Source organism: Acomys minous (assembly GCF_964271855.1).
Source record: "Acomys minous genome assembly, chromosome: 10".
Lineage (NCBI taxonomy): Eukaryota > Metazoa > Chordata > Mammalia > Rodentia > Muridae > Acomys > Acomys minous.
Window position 1 is genome coordinate 17163178 of NC_140491.1, and position 18856 is coordinate 17182033.

At 44.3% G+C, this 18856-nt stretch overlaps 1 protein-coding gene across 2 annotated transcripts in view; it reads right to left on the bottom strand.

The window, feature by feature from the left end:
* ZCCHC4 (zinc finger CCHC-type containing 4) overlaps positions 1 to 17067 on the bottom strand; it is a 42902-nt gene extending 25835 nt beyond the window's left edge. Inside the window, exons 1-5 of one of the 2 annotated variants that reach the window (XM_084799535.1) lie at positions 16767 to 17063; positions 15659 to 15777; positions 14174 to 14256; positions 2466 to 2741; positions 1818 to 1895 (exon numbers count right to left, since the gene is read on the bottom strand). In XM_084799535.1, coding sequence (XP_084655661.1) covers positions 1818 to 1895; positions 2466 to 2741; positions 14174 to 14256; positions 15659 to 15777; positions 16767 to 16890 — 680 coding nt within the window. In that variant the 5' untranslated portion in view covers positions 16891 to 17063. Of the gene's footprint in view, positions 1 to 1817; positions 1896 to 2465; positions 2742 to 14173; positions 14257 to 15658; positions 15778 to 16766 lie in introns of both variants that reach the window. The other variant, XM_084799536.1, reaches the window with a different exon arrangement.
* Between the last annotated feature and the right edge of the window lie 1789 nt (positions 17068 to 18856).

Here is an 18856-nt window from a genome sequence, read left to right on the forward strand (position 1 = left end):
GGCTCAGAGGTTCTGAGCACATGCTGCTCTAGTGGAAAACCCATGTTCAGCTCCTAGGACCCACATCAGTGGCTCACGACCACCTGTGAGGCCAGCTCTGAGAGATCTGATGGCTTCTTTGGGCCTCTGAGGGCACCTGCACTTACATGCGCATACCCACACAGAGACACATAATTTTAAATAAATCTTTATAAAAGATATCTGTATTATCACTTTGGGAAGGATCACTTCTGTTAAACGCAGACAAGTTCTGTCAACAGGGATACATGACTAAGAGGCCAGTCCTGTTCCTAACGGCTAGAAAGTGGAGTAAGGAAGTAGGAACCGCTTGCTGCAGACAGTATAAAGTTAACTTGGAAGTGTAGAGAGGCACACATTGTAGAATCTATACATCTGGAAGTGACAGGTGTGCGGGTGTGTGAGGAAGTTCCTCAACCATTTCTCCACTTTATTTTTTTTTTTAAGATAGAGTCTCTACCTCAATCTGGTGTTCACGTTTCAGTGAGGCTGGCTACTCAGCGAGCCCTTGGGTGCTGCCATCGGCCTCACCAAGCCCTTGGGTGCTGCCATTGGCCTCACCGAGCCCTTGGGTGCTGCCATCGGCCTCACCGAGTCAGGGTTAACAGTTCATTCTGCCACACGCACCTCTGACCTGAACACAGGTCCTTGTGCTCACACCCTTCCCTCCCCCATGTCCCAGGCTTTACCCCTGAACCACCTTCCCAGCCCCTACACTATGCTGTTGCACGTGACATTTTGCTCTTTAAAACTCTGCTGTGGGGCGGCACAGATGCGAGTGTTTAAGAACCCTTGCTGCACCAACAGAAGACCTCCATTCAGTTCCCAGCATCTACATGGTGGCTCACAACCATCTTAACTCCGATGGGAATCCGATGCCCTCTTCTGACCTTCTCAGGCACCAGGCACCAGGCACACATATAACACGTAGGTAAACACATACAGACAAAATAATTTTTCCAAACCCTGCCTTATTTGCAGGTAGAGAAGGCATATTTAATGTCTCATATTCTAACAAATACTGTAGCACTGGTCAACAGACACTATCAGATCGAAATGAGTGATACAAAGCCTAGTTCTTTTAATATAGTCAGTAATATGTAGAAGTTTCCCAAAATAATTGTCTTATAAAGTTTCTATGAGGTAACTGCAAGCCATTATAGAAACTAAGGAGCAATTCGACTATGCCCACACAGGCAGAGATGGACGCTTTACCACGGATGCCACAAGCCAGCACTGCAGGAACATGCCACGGGAAGTGCCATCCAGTTCTCACACCAAGTCAGCGCCCACAAACATACCTGCTTTCTACCCTCAGCCCAACCCCTGCCTATCCCAAGTCAGCACCCCCTCTGCCCCTGCTACACCTGGGAAGCGGGGTGCATGTCATCTGGAAATATGGTATTTTAAAAACGCTGTATCACATGACCAGGACTTGAAGATGAAATGAAGGCCCCAAACTCTAGCCACAAATGAGGCGGTTCGGTTTACCTCGAAGCATTAGTACATAGAGAAGACTGCACTTAGTAGGACTCATCTCTAGTTCTAAGCCACAGACAAGAAGGCACACTCACAGAGGGGCATCTGCAATGCACAGTAGCACTAAAGAGAAATCAACTGCCAGCTTACTTGAAACCCCAAAGGTTGTGTGTTGACTTTGCATGCCCGACGAGGCACTCATAACCTGCGACTGCTCCTGAATGTTAGTTAATGAGTATGACAGGTTATGAACAGTTAAGAAGAGAAAAACACAGAAAGAAATCAGATAACGAAGAAGAAATATGATATTATAAACCTACCGAAAATCAATATCCAATAGAAGGCTTTTCATGTTGGACACCTCACCTGGAGCTGCCAGCCTGATCTGCTCATGTAGCCTGAAGCCAGGAATGAAAGCAAATTTAATAAGAAACTACAAATGCCACAGACAATCAGCAAACAAAACGTGCTGCTACTCTTCTCCTATCTCGGATAGTTCAATGAACACTGCAGAGAATCTGGCATGCTTTAGTTTTGCAGATATTTTTTCCAAAGGGCAGACCTTAACGGAGAAATTAACATAAAAAATTTCAATCTCAGCCGGGCGTGGTGGTGGACACCTTTAATCCCAGCACTGGGGAGGCAGAGGCAGGCAGATCTCTGAGTTCGAGGCCAGCCTGGTCTACAAAGTGAGTCCGGGACAGCCACGCCTACACAGAGAAACCCTGTTTCAAAAAAACAAAACAAAACAAAAAAAAATTCAATCTCCAATCAGAAAGCATCCACTATACATCAAAGGTTCCCTCAGACGGGCTAGGGACTGCAAACTCTTTGAGGAGCCACACTTTCCACTTCTTCTTACCTCTAGTGCTTGACACTCACTCCGCATACAGCACACAACTACTTCATGGAAATGTTCGTTTGCATAAGCTGATGCTGAGAGGAGAGCTTTTGACAGTGGACCGTACCTCGGTGTTCCAACACACAGCACTCTTCTGAACCCGAGGGTCGTAAGGAGGCCTGCCAGAAACCGGCAGCTCCTATCAGCAAACAAGTACTGGGCATGTGTCTTCTTGTTCTCCAGTGGGTAGAGCAGCTGACTGGGCCTGCGGAGCTGGGTGATGGAGACGTCAGCCAACAGCTGATGCTCGCCGTGCTCCCTCCAATCCTCGGGTAACAGCAACTTCTGGCAACTCTGACAGAACTTTCTTTGGGTCAAGGGCAACTGAATGAAACTTAGGTACCTTCAAGATACAATGAAAGACAAGGGAGTGTGTTTGAACTTTGCTGGGTTTTTTCTCTTTTTTCCCCCCATTTTTAAAGACAATGAACTTTTGCTATTTTTAGTATCCACAAAGCATTCTTACTTCCCAAAGAGTATTGCATAAAGAAGCGAAAATGAGAAAAAGGGATCTGTGGCATGTTGGTGAGAATTTATGTCAGGCTGTATACCTACAAAGTGGAAAAGAGTCAGCAATTTCATAGGAACTGAGATGCTCCAATTTAGTCACTGAATGAAGATCAATATCCATTTAAAATGTGAATATAATATATTACTCAAACAATTTAGTAGTAATGGCACCTACTAGCACATTTAAATTTATTGACAACCCATGTGCTCTAACTTTGACATGTTAAGCAGTCTGGTTCAGTTGGCAGTCACTTTAAAGTGAGAAATCAAGATCATTCTTCAAGTTCTTATGACATATTTAGCAAGAAAAATTACCTCCTATGAGGGGAGACGCTCCTACAGAGCTCTCTGCTCTTAGCAGTACTGACACAGGCTGTCAGCAATGCCTCCCCAAGCCAGCAGCGCAGTACTGGAAGCCTTTAAAAAGACTATTTCAAGCCAGGTGTGGCAGCACACGTGTCTGCAAGCCCAGCACACATAAACTGAAACAGGAGGATCATGTCCAGGCCCACCTGAGCTACACAGAAAAACAGTCTCAGAAGCACAAACCGGGGTATATTGGATACTCCATTTGTTTGCTTTCAAATCTGATTTCAGAGCTGTCCTGGTCTCGCTTTGTAGACCAGGCTGGCCTCACACTCAGAGATCTGCCTGCCTCTGCCTCCCAAGTGTTGGGATTAAAGGTGTGCGCCACAACGCCCGACTTCAACTTTTCTTTTTGCATTTTATTAAAGATTATTGGAGAAAGAAAATAGTCATTATGTTTTAAAACAGCAATTCTCAACCTATGGGGTCGTGACCCCTTGGGGGGGTCACATGACTCTTCTGCAGGGTTCACCTAAGAACACCAGAAAACACAGATATTTGCATTATGATTCATAACAGCAAAATTGTGGTTATGAAGTAGCAACAAAAATAATTTTATGGTTGGGGTCACGACAACATGAGAAACTGTATATATTAAAGGGTCAAAGCATTAGGAGATTGAGAACCACTTTCTTAAAGGCTGATAACTTTTATATATGTGGCACCAGTTACGAAATCAGAGTAAGGAACAAAAGGAAAAGAAATGAGCCCATTGAGGACAGACAGGAGCGGAGGTGTGTAAATGCAAGCACGGCACATGGCGCTGCCCTCCAGGACTCCTGCGGTCTGGCAAGTCAACAGCTCAGCTAATGTCAGGAGTCGCACAGTGGATGCTGTAAAGAGGCGTCCAGAGAGCATTAGAACGTTTGCTAAGTAATTTCACTTCAAAGGCCCCAAGGCGGTGACAAACACGCTAAACCATCACAGCAAGAAATCAGCAAGCTGCCTGGATGCACCTGAAACGTCTCTGGCCCCATGATGAGCGCCCCTCTGACAGCTTTATTCATGCCTACAGAGAAAAGAGGAGGAAATGAGGGAACTTCAGAGTGAAACGCAGTAAGATCAGCAAGGAAGGGCCCCAGGCACAGATGGCCAATGGGAAGACCCCAGTGCCTTCAGCAGCACTGACGGCCAATCACCACGGCTGCCTCTCCCCCACTGAGTGCTAAGTGTGCCTGGTTCCCACATCACATCCACGATGGACTCACTGAGTCCAGACTAGCCATCTGACCCTCAAAAAACCTGACAAAACATACGAACTACATCTTCAGATACCACCCAACTGCACACTCCAAACAGTGACCAGAGGGAGCAGAGGGAGTGGGCAGCTGGTCGCACACCTCCTGGAAGGAGCGAGTGTATCATGAATGAAGCATCCAGAAGAGATGTGTACCAAAACCAGAGCAGGAAAGCATCGCATATGCAAATCCCGGGGAGGGGGCAGCACTCTGAGAGGGCCTGTCTCAGGAGTGTGAGGGCTGGAAAGATGGCTCAACAGGTATCAGTGCATGTTCTGCAAGCAAGGTGGCGATTCAAATCCCTAGCACCTATGTGAAAAGCTGACCACTATTAACTCTAGCACTGGGGGGTGGAGAGGGGTTCAGGGGGAGGGCAAGACAGGCAGAGCCCTTCCAAAAACCAAAAGAAGGAATAAATTTCCACAGCCTTATAAAGCTTATCTAAGAAAACCTCAAGGCTGATATCTTACTGAGCAATGACTCAGTGTCTTCACCCCAAGCTTGAAGCAAGCTAATCTCACCCTTCCTTTCTACTCGGCATCTGCTAAGAGTTTCTCAGCCAGGTGTGGCGGCACACACCTTTAATCCCAGCACTCGGGAGGCAGAGGAAGGTGAATCTCTGTGAGTTCAAGGCCAGCCTAGTCTACAAGGTAAGTCTAGGTCAGCCAAGGATACACAGAGAAACCCTGTCTCGAAAAAACAGAAAGAAAAAAAAAGTTTCTTGTCAAGCTAATTAGACAAAATAATGGGCACAGATGGGACAGGGAACATTAAAATGTCTTTAACCTCAGTCAATATAGTCATATACGTATAAGGTTCTAAGAAAATCTTCAGAAAGGCTGCTAAAAGCAAGCTTAGCAGTGTTTGCTAAAAGCAAGCTTAGCAGGGTTGCGAAGCAAAAGCTAATGTAGAAAGTCAATTGTACCATTACAGACTACAGGGCTGTGAGGTTGGTCTCCAGGGCAGCCAAGGAGGAGAAAAATTAAAAACAGATCTTGATTTTTTTCCCCATATGAGCTACAACAAGGCTGCCCAGTGTGGATCCCACAGCGTTCTTTACAGAACTACAACTCCCACCTGCGTCTGTCACCCTTCCTAAGCACGAGGCAATGGTCATCGCTAAAAGCACCAGATGAAAGGCTGGTAGGAGATGTTATATAGGTTAACTAATATCAATCTAAATACCATAAAAAGGGAACAACTAACCAATATCTACGTCACGGTATATAAAAAGAAGAGAAAGTAGGAAGGCGTGGAGGTTTGAACAGGTATAGCCCCCATAGATTCATGGCTTTGAATGCTTGGCCATAGGGCGTGGCACTAACAGGAGATGTGGCCTTGTAAGACGTGTGTCACTATGGGGGCAGGGGCTTTGATGCTCAAGCTATGCCCAGTGTGGCACACAGTCGCCCTTCTGTGGATCAAGATACAGAGAACTCTCCCAGGACTACAGAGTGATTCCAGGACAACCAGGGCTACACACGGAGAACCCGTCTCAAAAACCAAACAAGCAAAAGACACAGAGAGCTCTCAACTCCTTCTCCAGCACCATGTCTGCTGGACACTGCCATGCTACCCTACCTGATGATAATGGCTGTAAGCCAGCCGCAGTTAAATGGTTGCCTTTATAAGAGTTCCCTTGGGCAAGGTTGTCTATTCACAGCAATAAAACCCGAATTAAGACAGAAGGTTAAATCTAAAAGTGCAGTGGGAGAGGGCAGTTCTTTTCGAAGCCCCGGGGCTATCTGCTTCCACTGCCTCAGACACATCTTTTAAATTGAGATGTAATTCACTGGCTGCAGTGTACACGTCACTGGTGCATAGGGTGGTCACAAGAGTGCAGCACGTTGCCACAGCTTAATCCCTAATCATTTTTTTTATTACCATAAAAAGAAACCTCGCCCTACTGACAGTTGCTCCCACTTTCCCCACTCCCAGCTTTGGCTACCACTAATCGGCCTCTAGTCTCCAGGAATTTGCCTACTCTAGACATGTAAAATAAATGGAATCACAGAGTAGCCACACACAGATTCTTTTTTTAATTTAATTTTAAATTTTCATTTGTTCACTTTACATCCTAATTGTAGTGCTCTCCCTCATCACCTCCCAATCCCACCCTCCCTCTCTCCCCTAGTCCTCCCCTAACAGCTGACCTCAGCCTATCAGGTCTCATCTGGACTACCTGTAACCTCTTCCTCTGTGGCCTGGTAAGGCCGCCCCACCATGGGGAAGATCGCACCCTCCCAAGTAGTCCACACCAGTGAGGAATGGGGTAGAATTTGCACCCTGACTATAAAAAACCACTGGTTTGTGCCAAACTGCAATCTGAACATCAGCTGTGTGTGTGCGAGCTGCTTCGGCCGGCATGCATTGCGGAGGAAGAACTGCAGAACTGCCCGCTTTCAAGCCCCGGAGTATCTTGGCCTCATTAATGTAGGGCTGGGGGCTTGTTCTCCAATCACTCTATCAAAGAAAGTGCATCACTCTGGGTCAAAGCAAAGTCCAGACCGTAATTTCATCACTGCCGAGAAGCACATGTGTTCACATTTGATTTTCAGCACATATGCTGTGGAGGTTGAATGGAAAACTGCTGCCCGCAGAGGTGGGGCTCAACCGCATGCTCATATGAAAGCGTGGTCCCGGTTCCCAATGCCATCTCTTATTAAAGTCAGCACTACACATATCTAGAATCCCTACGAAGAGCTGTCTGCCATCAAGCCACAGCTCAGCATGGAAGCACACGCTGGGCACATTTGGTATTGGAGATGAACACGCTTGTTGGCCACAAGGAACAACAGGCTTTCTAAGACCCAAAGAAAACAAGGAAGAAACCCGAGACAGCCATGACATCAACTTGATGGCACCAGCAATCAAGGCAACAAGCCGCCAGGTGGAGCTGAGGAGGTTACCTTGATTAGGTTAACTCAGATGGGCAACATCTTTCCCACGGCTGCTGTCCTGTGCGGCACACAAAGGAGGCTACTGAGCACCAGCATTTGGCACTGTTTCCTGATACAGACGTCCATGACCAGCTGCCTGAAGCCCTGGCTTCCACAATATCCTTGTCGAGATAGGCCACGCCCTCAAGCTGTGGGCTAAATGAAGACCTTTCTCCTTTAAGTTGCTTTTGTCTGGGTATTTTACCACAGCAACAGGAAGAGTAAAACGTCCACACGCAGTGCAATCTATTCTGATACTCAAGTGGTCAACCTGACTAACAAACACAAAGGAACAGCCAGCCGAAGGCAGAAGCTGTGGACTCTCTAGGACGGTAAGTGTGGTGGTTTGAGCGAGATGCTCTCCATAAGTATCTGAATACTTGGTACCCACTCGGCAGCTGCTTGGGGAGGAGTAGGTGTGGCCTTGCTGGAGGAAGTGTGCCACTGGGGGCCAGCTTTGAGGTTACAAAAGCCTCATGCCAGTTCCGGTTGGCACCCTCCCTCTAGTTCCTGCTTGTGGTTTAAGATGTGAACTTTTGGCTGTTCCTGCCACCATTGCTTTGGTCTGGTATCATGGACTCTGAGTCTCTAGAGCATAAGCTCAGTTAAATGTTTTCTATTATAAAGTCACCTTGGTAGCGGTGTTTTATCCCAACAAGAGAAAAGCAGCGACACGAGGATACGGCGAGCAACAGCGGGCAGGAGAGTAACTGCTATCAAAAGGAGGGAGGACGGCTACTGTGTGAGCCCGATGACCTCCTTCAAGGCCCCCCACACCGCTGTCAGAGGGCTCTGTCGCCAGCTCCTTACACCGCACGGTAGAAGATAACCTGAGATCTTAGGTTCAGCCCATACCTCACGGTCACAGCCACAGCAGTCACCTATACTGCCTTAAATGTAGCATCCACACAGGCCTTTCCAGCTGAGGGAAGAAGGGACAGGAGACGGCAGCGCTCAGGATTACTCAGCTCCTGCCTCCTGTTTACTGCACATGCCCTGAGGGAGAGGAAATTTCATTCTGCCGCATGGCTCAGCGTGATTCACAAATTGCAGGCTAGCATTTTGAAATGTCATTTTTATTGATCTCCATTTGATGTTCCATTTGCCTTTCCTGGAGTACACAAATTATGTTTATGGCATTTGTCTAACAGCAGACCCTGAAAATCTAAGTTTAAATGAGTTCTGGGGGAAAAAACATAACCAAATGAAATATCAACCAAACAAAATTATCTGGATGCACATAAATTAACACTGATCTCCACATTCAAATTTATCTTCCCCTCAGCCTTCATAGGTCACAATAAGGATGGAAGCACAGCATATAATAGAATATTAACACATTTTAAAGCATAACAGGCAGCAAAAACTATGAGGAAAAGCAAATCTCAGGCACAAAATGTAAATCTGTCAGCTGAGCATCTATGAAATATAACACAATTCAAAGACTGTGTTAGAAAAAAAATGCTTATCAATCCCGTTCCATAAACCAGAAATCTGTGCAACATTCCCAGGCCCATAACTGGGTAACAAAGATCTATTAATCTTACCGCCATCAGTCTGTCCTAACAATTTCAAAGCAACACGAGCCAGCTGGCAATCATGGCTCATGTTATAAGCCTAGCTCTTGGGAGGTTGAGGCAGGAAGAATGCAAGCTCAAGGCTAACCTGGGCTACATACCAAGACCTTCTCTTAAAGCAAAACAAGGCAAAAACAAAACAAAAACAAACAAAAAAACAAACAACAACAAAAAAAACCCCAAACAGTAGAAAGCTCTTCCTACTTAAAATGAGACCACGTTTGCTTTCTATACTACATATCAAGTTTAAATACAATTTATACTTGCAATAGAGTTCTTTAAAAATATAACTTATAGATGAGTTGACAGAATTAAATTACCCCAATTGAAAAACTATTACATGCTGAGTGCGGTGGCACAAGCCTGTAATCCCAGTACTCTGGGAGACAGATATCTCTGTGAGTTCAAGGTCAGCCTGGTCTACAAAGTGAGTCCAGGACAGCCAAGGCCACCCAGAGAAACTTTGTCTCAAAAAACCAAAAAAGAAACCAATTATAATCTCAAGAATATATCATCTTTAGGTTCATTCACACACAAGAATGAACTCCTAATCTCAACACAAAGGCACTTAGGGAACAGCCAGCCCCTCAGCACTGACTTTTAAAACACCAAGATCTCAACATGATTTATGCTGGGGTCAATTTTAGAAGAATGACCTACCTAGACTTTTACTCCACATAGCATATAACAAAACGTAGGCGCACTGACTAGGAAGCAACGCAGTGAAATCAGTTCAGCCTCTATGAATGTCCCAAAGCCTGCTAGACTCTTAAGACATCTTGGCACGTATTCATGTTCAAGCACACACACACACGGGCTCCAAAGCTAGCGTTTGTATTCTCTTTGAACTCTCAACCAAATCCTGCTGTGTGAACAAATGATTGGAGGGATGCATGTTTCTGGCAATAAAACCTAAGGTCATGGTTTATGAGATTAAAGATAATTTTATCAAAACACACTCTCAAGAGATCAGCATAAGATGGATGAAGTTACTGTTCCACCCAAAAATAAGCCTTTTGAAAATTCAATATCTCAAATTTTAGCCAGTTTTATATATTAATTATACATTTAAAAATTATTTAACAGCTGGGTGTGGTGCTGCATGCCTTTAACCCCAGCACTCCAGAGGCAGAAGCAGGTGGATCTTTCTGAGTTTGAGACCAGCTTGGTCTAAAAGCGAGCCCAGGACAGCCAAGGCTATACACAAAGACCCTGTCTCAAAACCTGAATGAAAAAAATTATTTAATAGGGGCTGGGAGATGGCTCGAGGGTAAGGTTGCTGTTACAGAGGACCAGGCTTTGGCTCCCAATACTCAAACAGTGGCTCACAATCATCCGTAATCCCAGTTCCAAGAGATCTAACACTGTCCTCTGGCCTGCCTGGGCATTAGGGACCCACATGGTGAATATACATACATTCAGGCAAAAGACACACATAAAAGAAAATAAAACTAAAAACAGATTTTAAAAATGTCTCTATCAGCTGAGTGTGGTGGCACACTCTTTAATCCCAGCACTTGGGAGGCAGAAGCAAGTGGATCTCTGTAAGTTCAAGTCTAGCCTGGTCTACAAAGTAAGTTCTAGGACAGTCAGGGCTATGACACAGAAAAGGCCTGTCTTGAAAAACCTAAATAAATAAATAAATAAATAAATAAATAAATAAATATTCTTTATCATGTCTGGAATCATATTTAAATGGTGGGTGCTTGCCTTGAATACACAAGGCATGTGTAGAAAATTACTCCCACACTTTGGCAGTACGGGGACAAGTACAGTACTCCACTCCCAGACTAGAAGTTTATTATGCAGAGAAAAGAATCACTTACTCTTATAGTCTAACTGTATCACCAATATCCTTATGTGACATGAAAACACATTTATCAGATAAAAATTGTGACAGAGGCGGAGTGCAAAACCAAGTACATAGTCTGACTACAACTCCACAAAACAAGCAACTTTTTGTTAAAGTTTATTATGTATACAATGGTCTCCTACATGTACACCTGCAGGCCAGAAGAGGGCGCCAGATCTCATTATAGATGGTTGGGAGCTGCCATGCAGTTGCTGGAAATTGAACTCAGGATCTTTGGAAGAGCAGGCAGTGCTCTTAACCTCTGAGCCATCTCTCCAGCCCCCAAACAAGCAAATTTTAAAGTCAGTTCCAACAAGGCCTCCCCAAATGGCTGTGCTGGTGACAATGTCCTAAACAGAGGAACTTTGGGTAAGCAGAAGGCTTGTTCCTGGGTAAACAGGGCTAAAGGTGGGGTTCTGCTTACTAGGAGCCTCCCTTAAACTACCCCCTTCATCTGCCCCCAAGGTCAGCTCCCTTGGGCAAAGGCATCCAGTCCTGGTCAGTCAGGCCCAAGACCCCACCTGCCCACTATCAAACAATTCTCTTGCTTTTCTGCCGTTTTGCTCTTCTCTCTTGCCCCAGCCCCACAGACAGCCTTGGCAGTTTGATCTCCGATAAACCTTTCTTTCTACTCATGGAGTGGTCCAGTTCAGTGGACTCGCTGTGCCCTCACTTACATTTAGCAGAGAAGAAGCCGGCACCAAATCCTACATGGCTGCAAAGGAGACGGGCTGTGGTGCAGAAGGAGCACAGGGCATGGTTTTCTATTTCCCAAACCATCAATACTCGGTTTCCTCAGCTGTGATAACCATATCCTAATATAGTTTTATCCCTACCTACATACAGTATATCAGAATAGATCTCTAATTATCTGCTTTCATGGCCAAAATGATACTTTGAATCAGACAGGCAGAAAGCATGCAGTCGCTGGAGCAGGATGAACTGCAAGCTCCTTCACTGCTCCAGGCCTCCATTTCCCAGCTAAGCTGGCCACCCTGCAGGACTGTCATCCCAGGTGAGATACCCTGCACAGCGCAGTCCCCCAGGAGTGCTCACTCACATGCACTCCCCTCTCTGCAGTTCTCGTTGTCGATTGCATTTCTCTACAGGCTAAGTACAGCATTCCTCTGGTTAAGTACAGAAGTGAAGGGACCATCCAGTTCTATTTAGAAAAGCACCCTCTATCATAAGCCTTCAAGTCTAAGAAAGTCCAGGCAAGACGTTTTATTTACTTATTCACTTACTGTAGTTTGGCTTGAGTTTGTTTGCTTGAGGCAGGAGCCTTCTCTGCTTAGCTCTGGCTGGCCTGGAATTCCCTAAAGAAACCAAGCTGGTCTGAAACTCAGAGTATCACCCATCTAGACTCCCAGAGCTGAGATTGAAGGGGTTCACAGCCACCCCCAGCCTCGGGCAAGACATTTTAAACAGGCTCCAGCACTCCTTTTCACTTGGCCAGAACAAGGTCCCACAGCACTGAACGCTGAAGCCCGGGCAGCAGAAAGAGGCACCATAAACGAGAAGCTGTCTGTCAGCAGCTGTCAGCCTCACGGGGCTTCTTAGGGGGCTTCCCCTGGCACCTGGCGCGCCCCACCTAAGAGTCAGGGCAGGAACGAACCTGTGTCACTGGCTTCCCATGGAACCGAATCTATGAATTCTAATGTACCCAGTGACATTTCAATAATGCGGGTCTTTAGGATGGTCACAGCCTTAAAACGATTTCACCTATAATCCTGCACCTGAGAGGCACAAGCACAAGGATTGTGAGATCAAATCTAGCCAGAGCTATATAGTTCAATCCTACCTTAAAAAAACGAACAAACAGACAAACAAAAGGGGGGGATGGAAAGAAAGACGACTCATCCATTAAGAACAACTACTGCTCTTCCGGTGGACTTGGGTCCAGTTCTCAGCATGAATGTGATGGCTGACAATCATTTCTAATTCCAGTTCCAAAGAACACAATGCCCTTTTCTGGCTTCCACAGGCACCAGGCATGAACATGGCACACAAACACACAGGAAGCCAAAACAGTCATAAAATGAAATCAAATAAATGAATCTCCATTTTTTGTTTTTAAGCCCAGGGCTAAACATAGCTTTGTAACATAGCTATGGAGGTGCTCAAGGTCTCAAGGACAAGAGGGCACTTAAGTTCATTAAGAAGAAGAAGAGGGGGGCGAGCAAGGTGGTGCATGCCTTTAATCCCAGCACTCGGGAGGCAGAGGCAGGCAGGTCACTGTGAGTTCGAGGCCAGCCTCATCTACAAAGTGAGTTCAGGACAGCCAAGGCTACACAGAGAAATCTTGTCTTGAAACCAAAAAAAAAAAAAAAAAAAAAAAAAAAAAAAAAAGAAAGAAAGAAAAGAAAAGAAAAGAAAAAGAACATAGAGAAGCTCTATCCGTTGCTGACAGGAATATTACAGTGTTTTCATCTACTGCATAAGTTTGGCAGTTCCTCAGAAACATGTAGTCACCATATGGCCAAGCAAAGCCCCATGTCTACCAGATGGAGGTGAAAACTCATGTTCAAACAGGTACTTGTATGCCTGTGTTCACTGCAGCATTATTCACAACAGTCAAAAGGTACAAGCAAACCCAGTGGCCATCAAAGATGGATGGATTTTTAGAATATGTTTCATACACACAATGAAATATTAGTAAAAAAAAAAATAAGAAAACTATTGTCATATACTGTAATATGGATGCGCTTTGGAAACATGATCAATGTAAAAATCACACATATCAAGAATAAATAATATATGAGTCCACTCACACACGCCCAGAATAATCAAATTCATAGCAGCAAAAAGCAGGTTAAGAGGCCACACCCAGGTTAGGGGGAAGTGGAATGGGAGCATATTATTACTTCATGATGGAAGAGTTTCTGTCTGACCAGATAAGAATGTTTAGGAAATAGCAGTAATGGTTACACACATTGCGACTGTAATCAAAGCCAGTAAATTATACACTGACAAATGATTAAAATGAAAGGCCTTGTATTAAAAATAAATATGAACTGGGCCAAATAAATATGAGCCAGGCCACCGTGGTGCACGCCTTTAATCCCAGCACTCCAGAGGCAGAGGCAGGTGGACGGATGTGAGTTTGAGGCCAGCCTGATCTACAAAGCGAATCCAGGACAGTCAAGGCTACACAGAGAAATCCTGTCTCAAAAAAAATTTTTTTTAATTAAAAAAAAAATAAATAGGAAAGTAAGCTTAAAGGAACAGAAAGGGGGGGGGGGAAGCAAATTACTGCCAAAATAATAAAGAAAAGGAAGCCATCACACCAGTACCTTTCTATGCACTGTGTTCGGGAGAGAGGAGGCTGGCATCTTTGGTTGTGAAGTTCTCGGGCAGCAAGTCTAGCTTCTGACAACTGGAAGACAGGACAAACACATGCACTTATTTATTTATCATCAGGAGAGCAGAACACACCACTAACACCACCCCAGCATGGGGCTTCCCAGTCTCCAGAACTCTTGAGAAATTAATGATTGTTGATATTCTTGTTACAAAGCAGAAGTAGAGAGACCCTGTCTCGAAAAACCAAAACCAAACAAACAAAATAAAGCAAAGTAGAAGCTGCCAGGAATGATGACACACTGTTTTCATCCCAGCACTTGGGAGGCAGAGACAGGTGAATCTCTGTGAGTTCCAGGCCAGTCTGATCTATATAGTAACCAGGACAGCCAGAGCTACATAGTAAGACAACAAAAATAAACCAAAAAGAACCAATAAATAAATAATTTGAAATTAATACACATAAATTGACTACCCAATACTAACACATCACATCTTATAGGTAACTAATTTTCTTTTGAGACAGTATCTGTATATATAGAAGACAGTATCTCGCATCAAAAATTTTGATAGGAGATGTCTGTATCAAAGTTCAGAGCTAAATATTAACTCTAATCTCCATAATTAAAAATATCCAAAGCATGGAAATTTTTTTGTTTTTGTTTTTGTTTTGTTTTTTTGAGACAGGGTCTCTCTCTGTGTTAGCCTTGGCCATCCGGACTTGCATTATAGATCAGGCTGGTCTTGAACTCACAGTGATCCGCCTGCCTCTGCCTCCCGCATGCTGGGATTAAAGGTGTGTGCCACCACGCCCGGCTCAGAGCATGGAATTTTCATCGCTCTTACAGTATTTATCTTGAGACTAGAGAGATGGCTCAGCAGCTGAGATCAAATACTACCCTGAAACCCAACCTTATTGGAAACACATACATCAGGAGGCTCATAATCTCAAGACCTCTCTGACATCACAGGCACTTGCACTTATACATACCCATAAACTGGTACACATACGTACAAACAATTAAAAATAAATCTTAAAGCCAGGCAACGGAGGAGGTGGTGGTGCACACCTTTAATGCCAGAATTTGGGAGGCAGAGGCAGGGAGATCTCTAGATTTTAAGGCCAGCCTGGTCTACAGAGTGAGTTCCAGGACAGGCAAAGTTATAGAGAGAAATCTTGTTTCAGAAAAAACAATCAATCAATAAATCTTAAAGCTGGGCAGCACTGAGGCACGCCTTTAATCCCAGCATTCAGAAGTCAGACAAAGCTCTGTTTGAGGCAAGCCTGGTCTAAAAAGCAAGTTCTAGGACAACCAGGGCTACACAGAGAAAACCTCTTGAAAAACAAAACAAAGAAAGGACAAGTCTTTTAAAAGCAGCAATGCATTAAAATACTTTTTAAAAGATAACATTTTATATATTTAAATTGTATGTTTATTGTTTCATTATCAATAGAACTGGCCAAAATGTTACCATACCTTTTCATCTTCCCATTGAAAAAAATTACAGTCTTTTCTATCTCTACAGGCTGAACAGGCATAAAACTTCCGTGTTTCTTCCTTCCCTTGGCTCACTTTTACAAAGAGAAGAGTGGGCCCTAGTTCCAGAATAGGGAAAAAAAAAATGTCAAGCAGTAGTCAACACCAGGTTATTTTGCTTTCTCTGCCTTAAATAAAACTTATCTAGGCATTTTGCATAATTTATAACTCAATGCATTATTCTCTTTGATAAACTTTACTTTCTTCCGTTGCAACACTGATACAATAGAGCATTAGAAATATTTTTCTTTTATATATATGTATATATTATTAATTTACTCATATTACATCTCAGTGGTTATCCCATCCCTTGTATCCTCCCATTTTCCCCTTACTCCCCTCCCCTATGACTGTGACTGAGGGGGACTTCCTCCCCCTGTATATGCTCATAGGGTATCAAGTCTCTTCTTGGTAGAAATAACTTTTAAAACTGCTCTCTCTAGAAGGAAAATGCTTGCTGTCTACGTTATTAAAGTCACCTACTTGAGTCCATAATGAAAGTAAGCTTAAAGTTACCTACTTGGGTAAAACAAAGGGAAAGGCCCAAAGAACTGATTTGGGGGTTGACTTTTTGATGAAAACATGGACTTTACGTTGAAGAATACCTCTTTCTCCAAGAGGGAAATTTAATTAGACTTAAAGGAATTTTGTTGTTATTGTTCATTCTAACGTAAAAACAAACTACACTCACACAAAAGCAGCAAATCAACAAATTCCCCTAAGAACTTGTTAACAGGAATCCCCCACTTCCTACCCTATCACCCAAAGCAGAGATGTTAACAGATCTGGAGCCAAAGCTCCAACAGTCAGGACTTCTTTAGGGATTTCTTTTTCTTTCTTTTTTAATGGCCGTAGACATCTAGAGGCTTCTTGAATACAGTTAAAGACACTTTCTGAAAACGGGTGGTATTCAAGCATCACACAAGGTGAAGAACAGGGTCAGAGAAAAGCTTTCTCTTTCAGAGACAAATCCTAAAAGCCCCGAGCATCCAGCCCAAGCCTTGCCATCGTCCCCAGCCGGCCAGGCTAGGCGCAGACGCCCACCCACCGTGTGGACACAGCGGGGCGGGAGCCGCGGGGTCCGAGGGCAGCGCCACCTCCATCCCGGACGCCCTGCGCCCCGCGCCGCCTTCACTCTCCAGAGACTCCAAACAGTCCATGGGCGCCGCCATCTTTCCGCCAAGGTCCCAATAGCCTTAGGCCCAACCAACGAGGCTAAGAGAGAGAGAGAGAGAGAGCCGCCGTGCCGTGCGGAGCACACAGCGCCCCGCGTGTCCGGGAGGAGCCACGCCGTCAGACTCAAAGCGAAGAGAGTGAGCGGGTCCCCAGAGGTGAGGCGGAAAGACCAGTGCCAAGAGCTCACCTATAACCAGAAGAGATGAATCTTTAGAACAAAGGTCTGATTCTGTTAGAGCTCCAAAAGAGCAACAAAGGGCTAAAACAATAGCTGAACTAGCTAACTGCTCAGCACCTCTGCTGGGTTTATAAAGCCACAGTACTGGCTAGACTCTTGTTTTGTTTGTTTTGCTTTGCTTTGCTTTGCTTTGCTTTTTGCTTTGCTTTGCTTTGCTTTGCTTTTTGCTTTGCTTTGCTTTGCTTTGTTTTGTTTGTAGCGTGTTCTCATGTACTCCAGGCTAGCCTCCAAATCCCTAGTAGCAGAGTGTGACCTTGAACTCACGATCTTCTGCCTCCACCTACCAAATGCTGGGATTACAAGCATGCACCACCATGCCTGGAGCTCACCTAACATTTACAGTTGTACATGATTAGTGGATTCCCATTGTCGTTTGTCCATCAGTAAAGGAGTGTCCCCGTTTGCTAGTGACAATTGTCTATGTAGAAAATACCAAAGAATGTACACTTTTTTAAAAAAAAAAAGCTTCTAGTTTAACTTGAGTTTCGCAAAGTTGAAGAATATGAGACTAATAGACAAAACAAAGATAACAATTTTAAAAATCAGTCAAGTTTCTGTATGCTAGCAGTGACCACCTAAACATAAAATTTAGAATACTGCTTAGAATTCCCAAATAAAAGAAACATGTATAAGTCTAATGTGCATAGGTCTCATGAGCAGAGAACTAGAAAATGTTGCTGAAAAAAATCAAGAAAGATCTAAATACATGTGGAAGCATAGTCTGTTCATTATGTGGGAAACGAACCACAGTAAAGATGCCAGCTCCTTCCAGGTTTACTGCAGACAGATTTAGTGCAATTTCTAGCGAAAAACCTCAGCCGGATATACAAAGTATTATTCTGAATTTTATAGGAAAAGGCAAAGAAATGGCTAGAGTAGTTTTGAAAGACAGTAACAGAGTGGGAGAAACCAGGCCATCCAATTCCAAGCATGGTGGTAGGCGTAATGAAGACCCATCCATGCACACACCTGACTATTGATGAAACTGCCAAACGTGTCATTGTAGCATCCCTAACACACACACACACACACACACACACACACACACACACACACACACACACACTGTTCATATGAATAAAGTAAATGAGGATGCACTGCATAATTATGAAGATAAAGCAGGCTTCAAAACTAATGCAATTTTCTCTTTCCTGAGGAAAGACTTCAGTGAGAGAAAAAACCCATGCCTTAGGTTTAGGTACACAGTTACTGGTTCACGATAGGCAGGTGTTCTAGAAAAGGTGGCACTAGAGAATTTTGTTAAACATTAGAATAGACTCACCCAACTAGGAAAGCTACAATGTCCTGAAGGTCCTAATCTTCTGGGAACACTGTTGTGTACATAGCCCACCGGTGATCGGAATGTCCCTATGAGGTGTTAACTATGGTTAATAGACTATTTTCTGAGAAGGGTATGATGATCATCGGTAACTTATGAGTGTTTTTTTGTTTTTGTTTTGTTTTGTTCTGTTTTGTTTTTTGCCTAATAGTGTCTTTTGTTCATACTGGGAAATCCTGGATGCCGAGACACACTGAAAGCCTTTGGGGGGATTCTGATGGAAACTGAAAGTAGACCTGAGCACTAGGATGGACTCTGGTCACATGGTCCTATGACTCAGAGCTTGTTCCTAATGCTAAGACCCAATGACTTCAGAAAGTCTTCCCACAGAGGCTCTGGACAAAGCAGTGAACGCCTACAAGCACCAGGAAGTCCATCCCTTTGT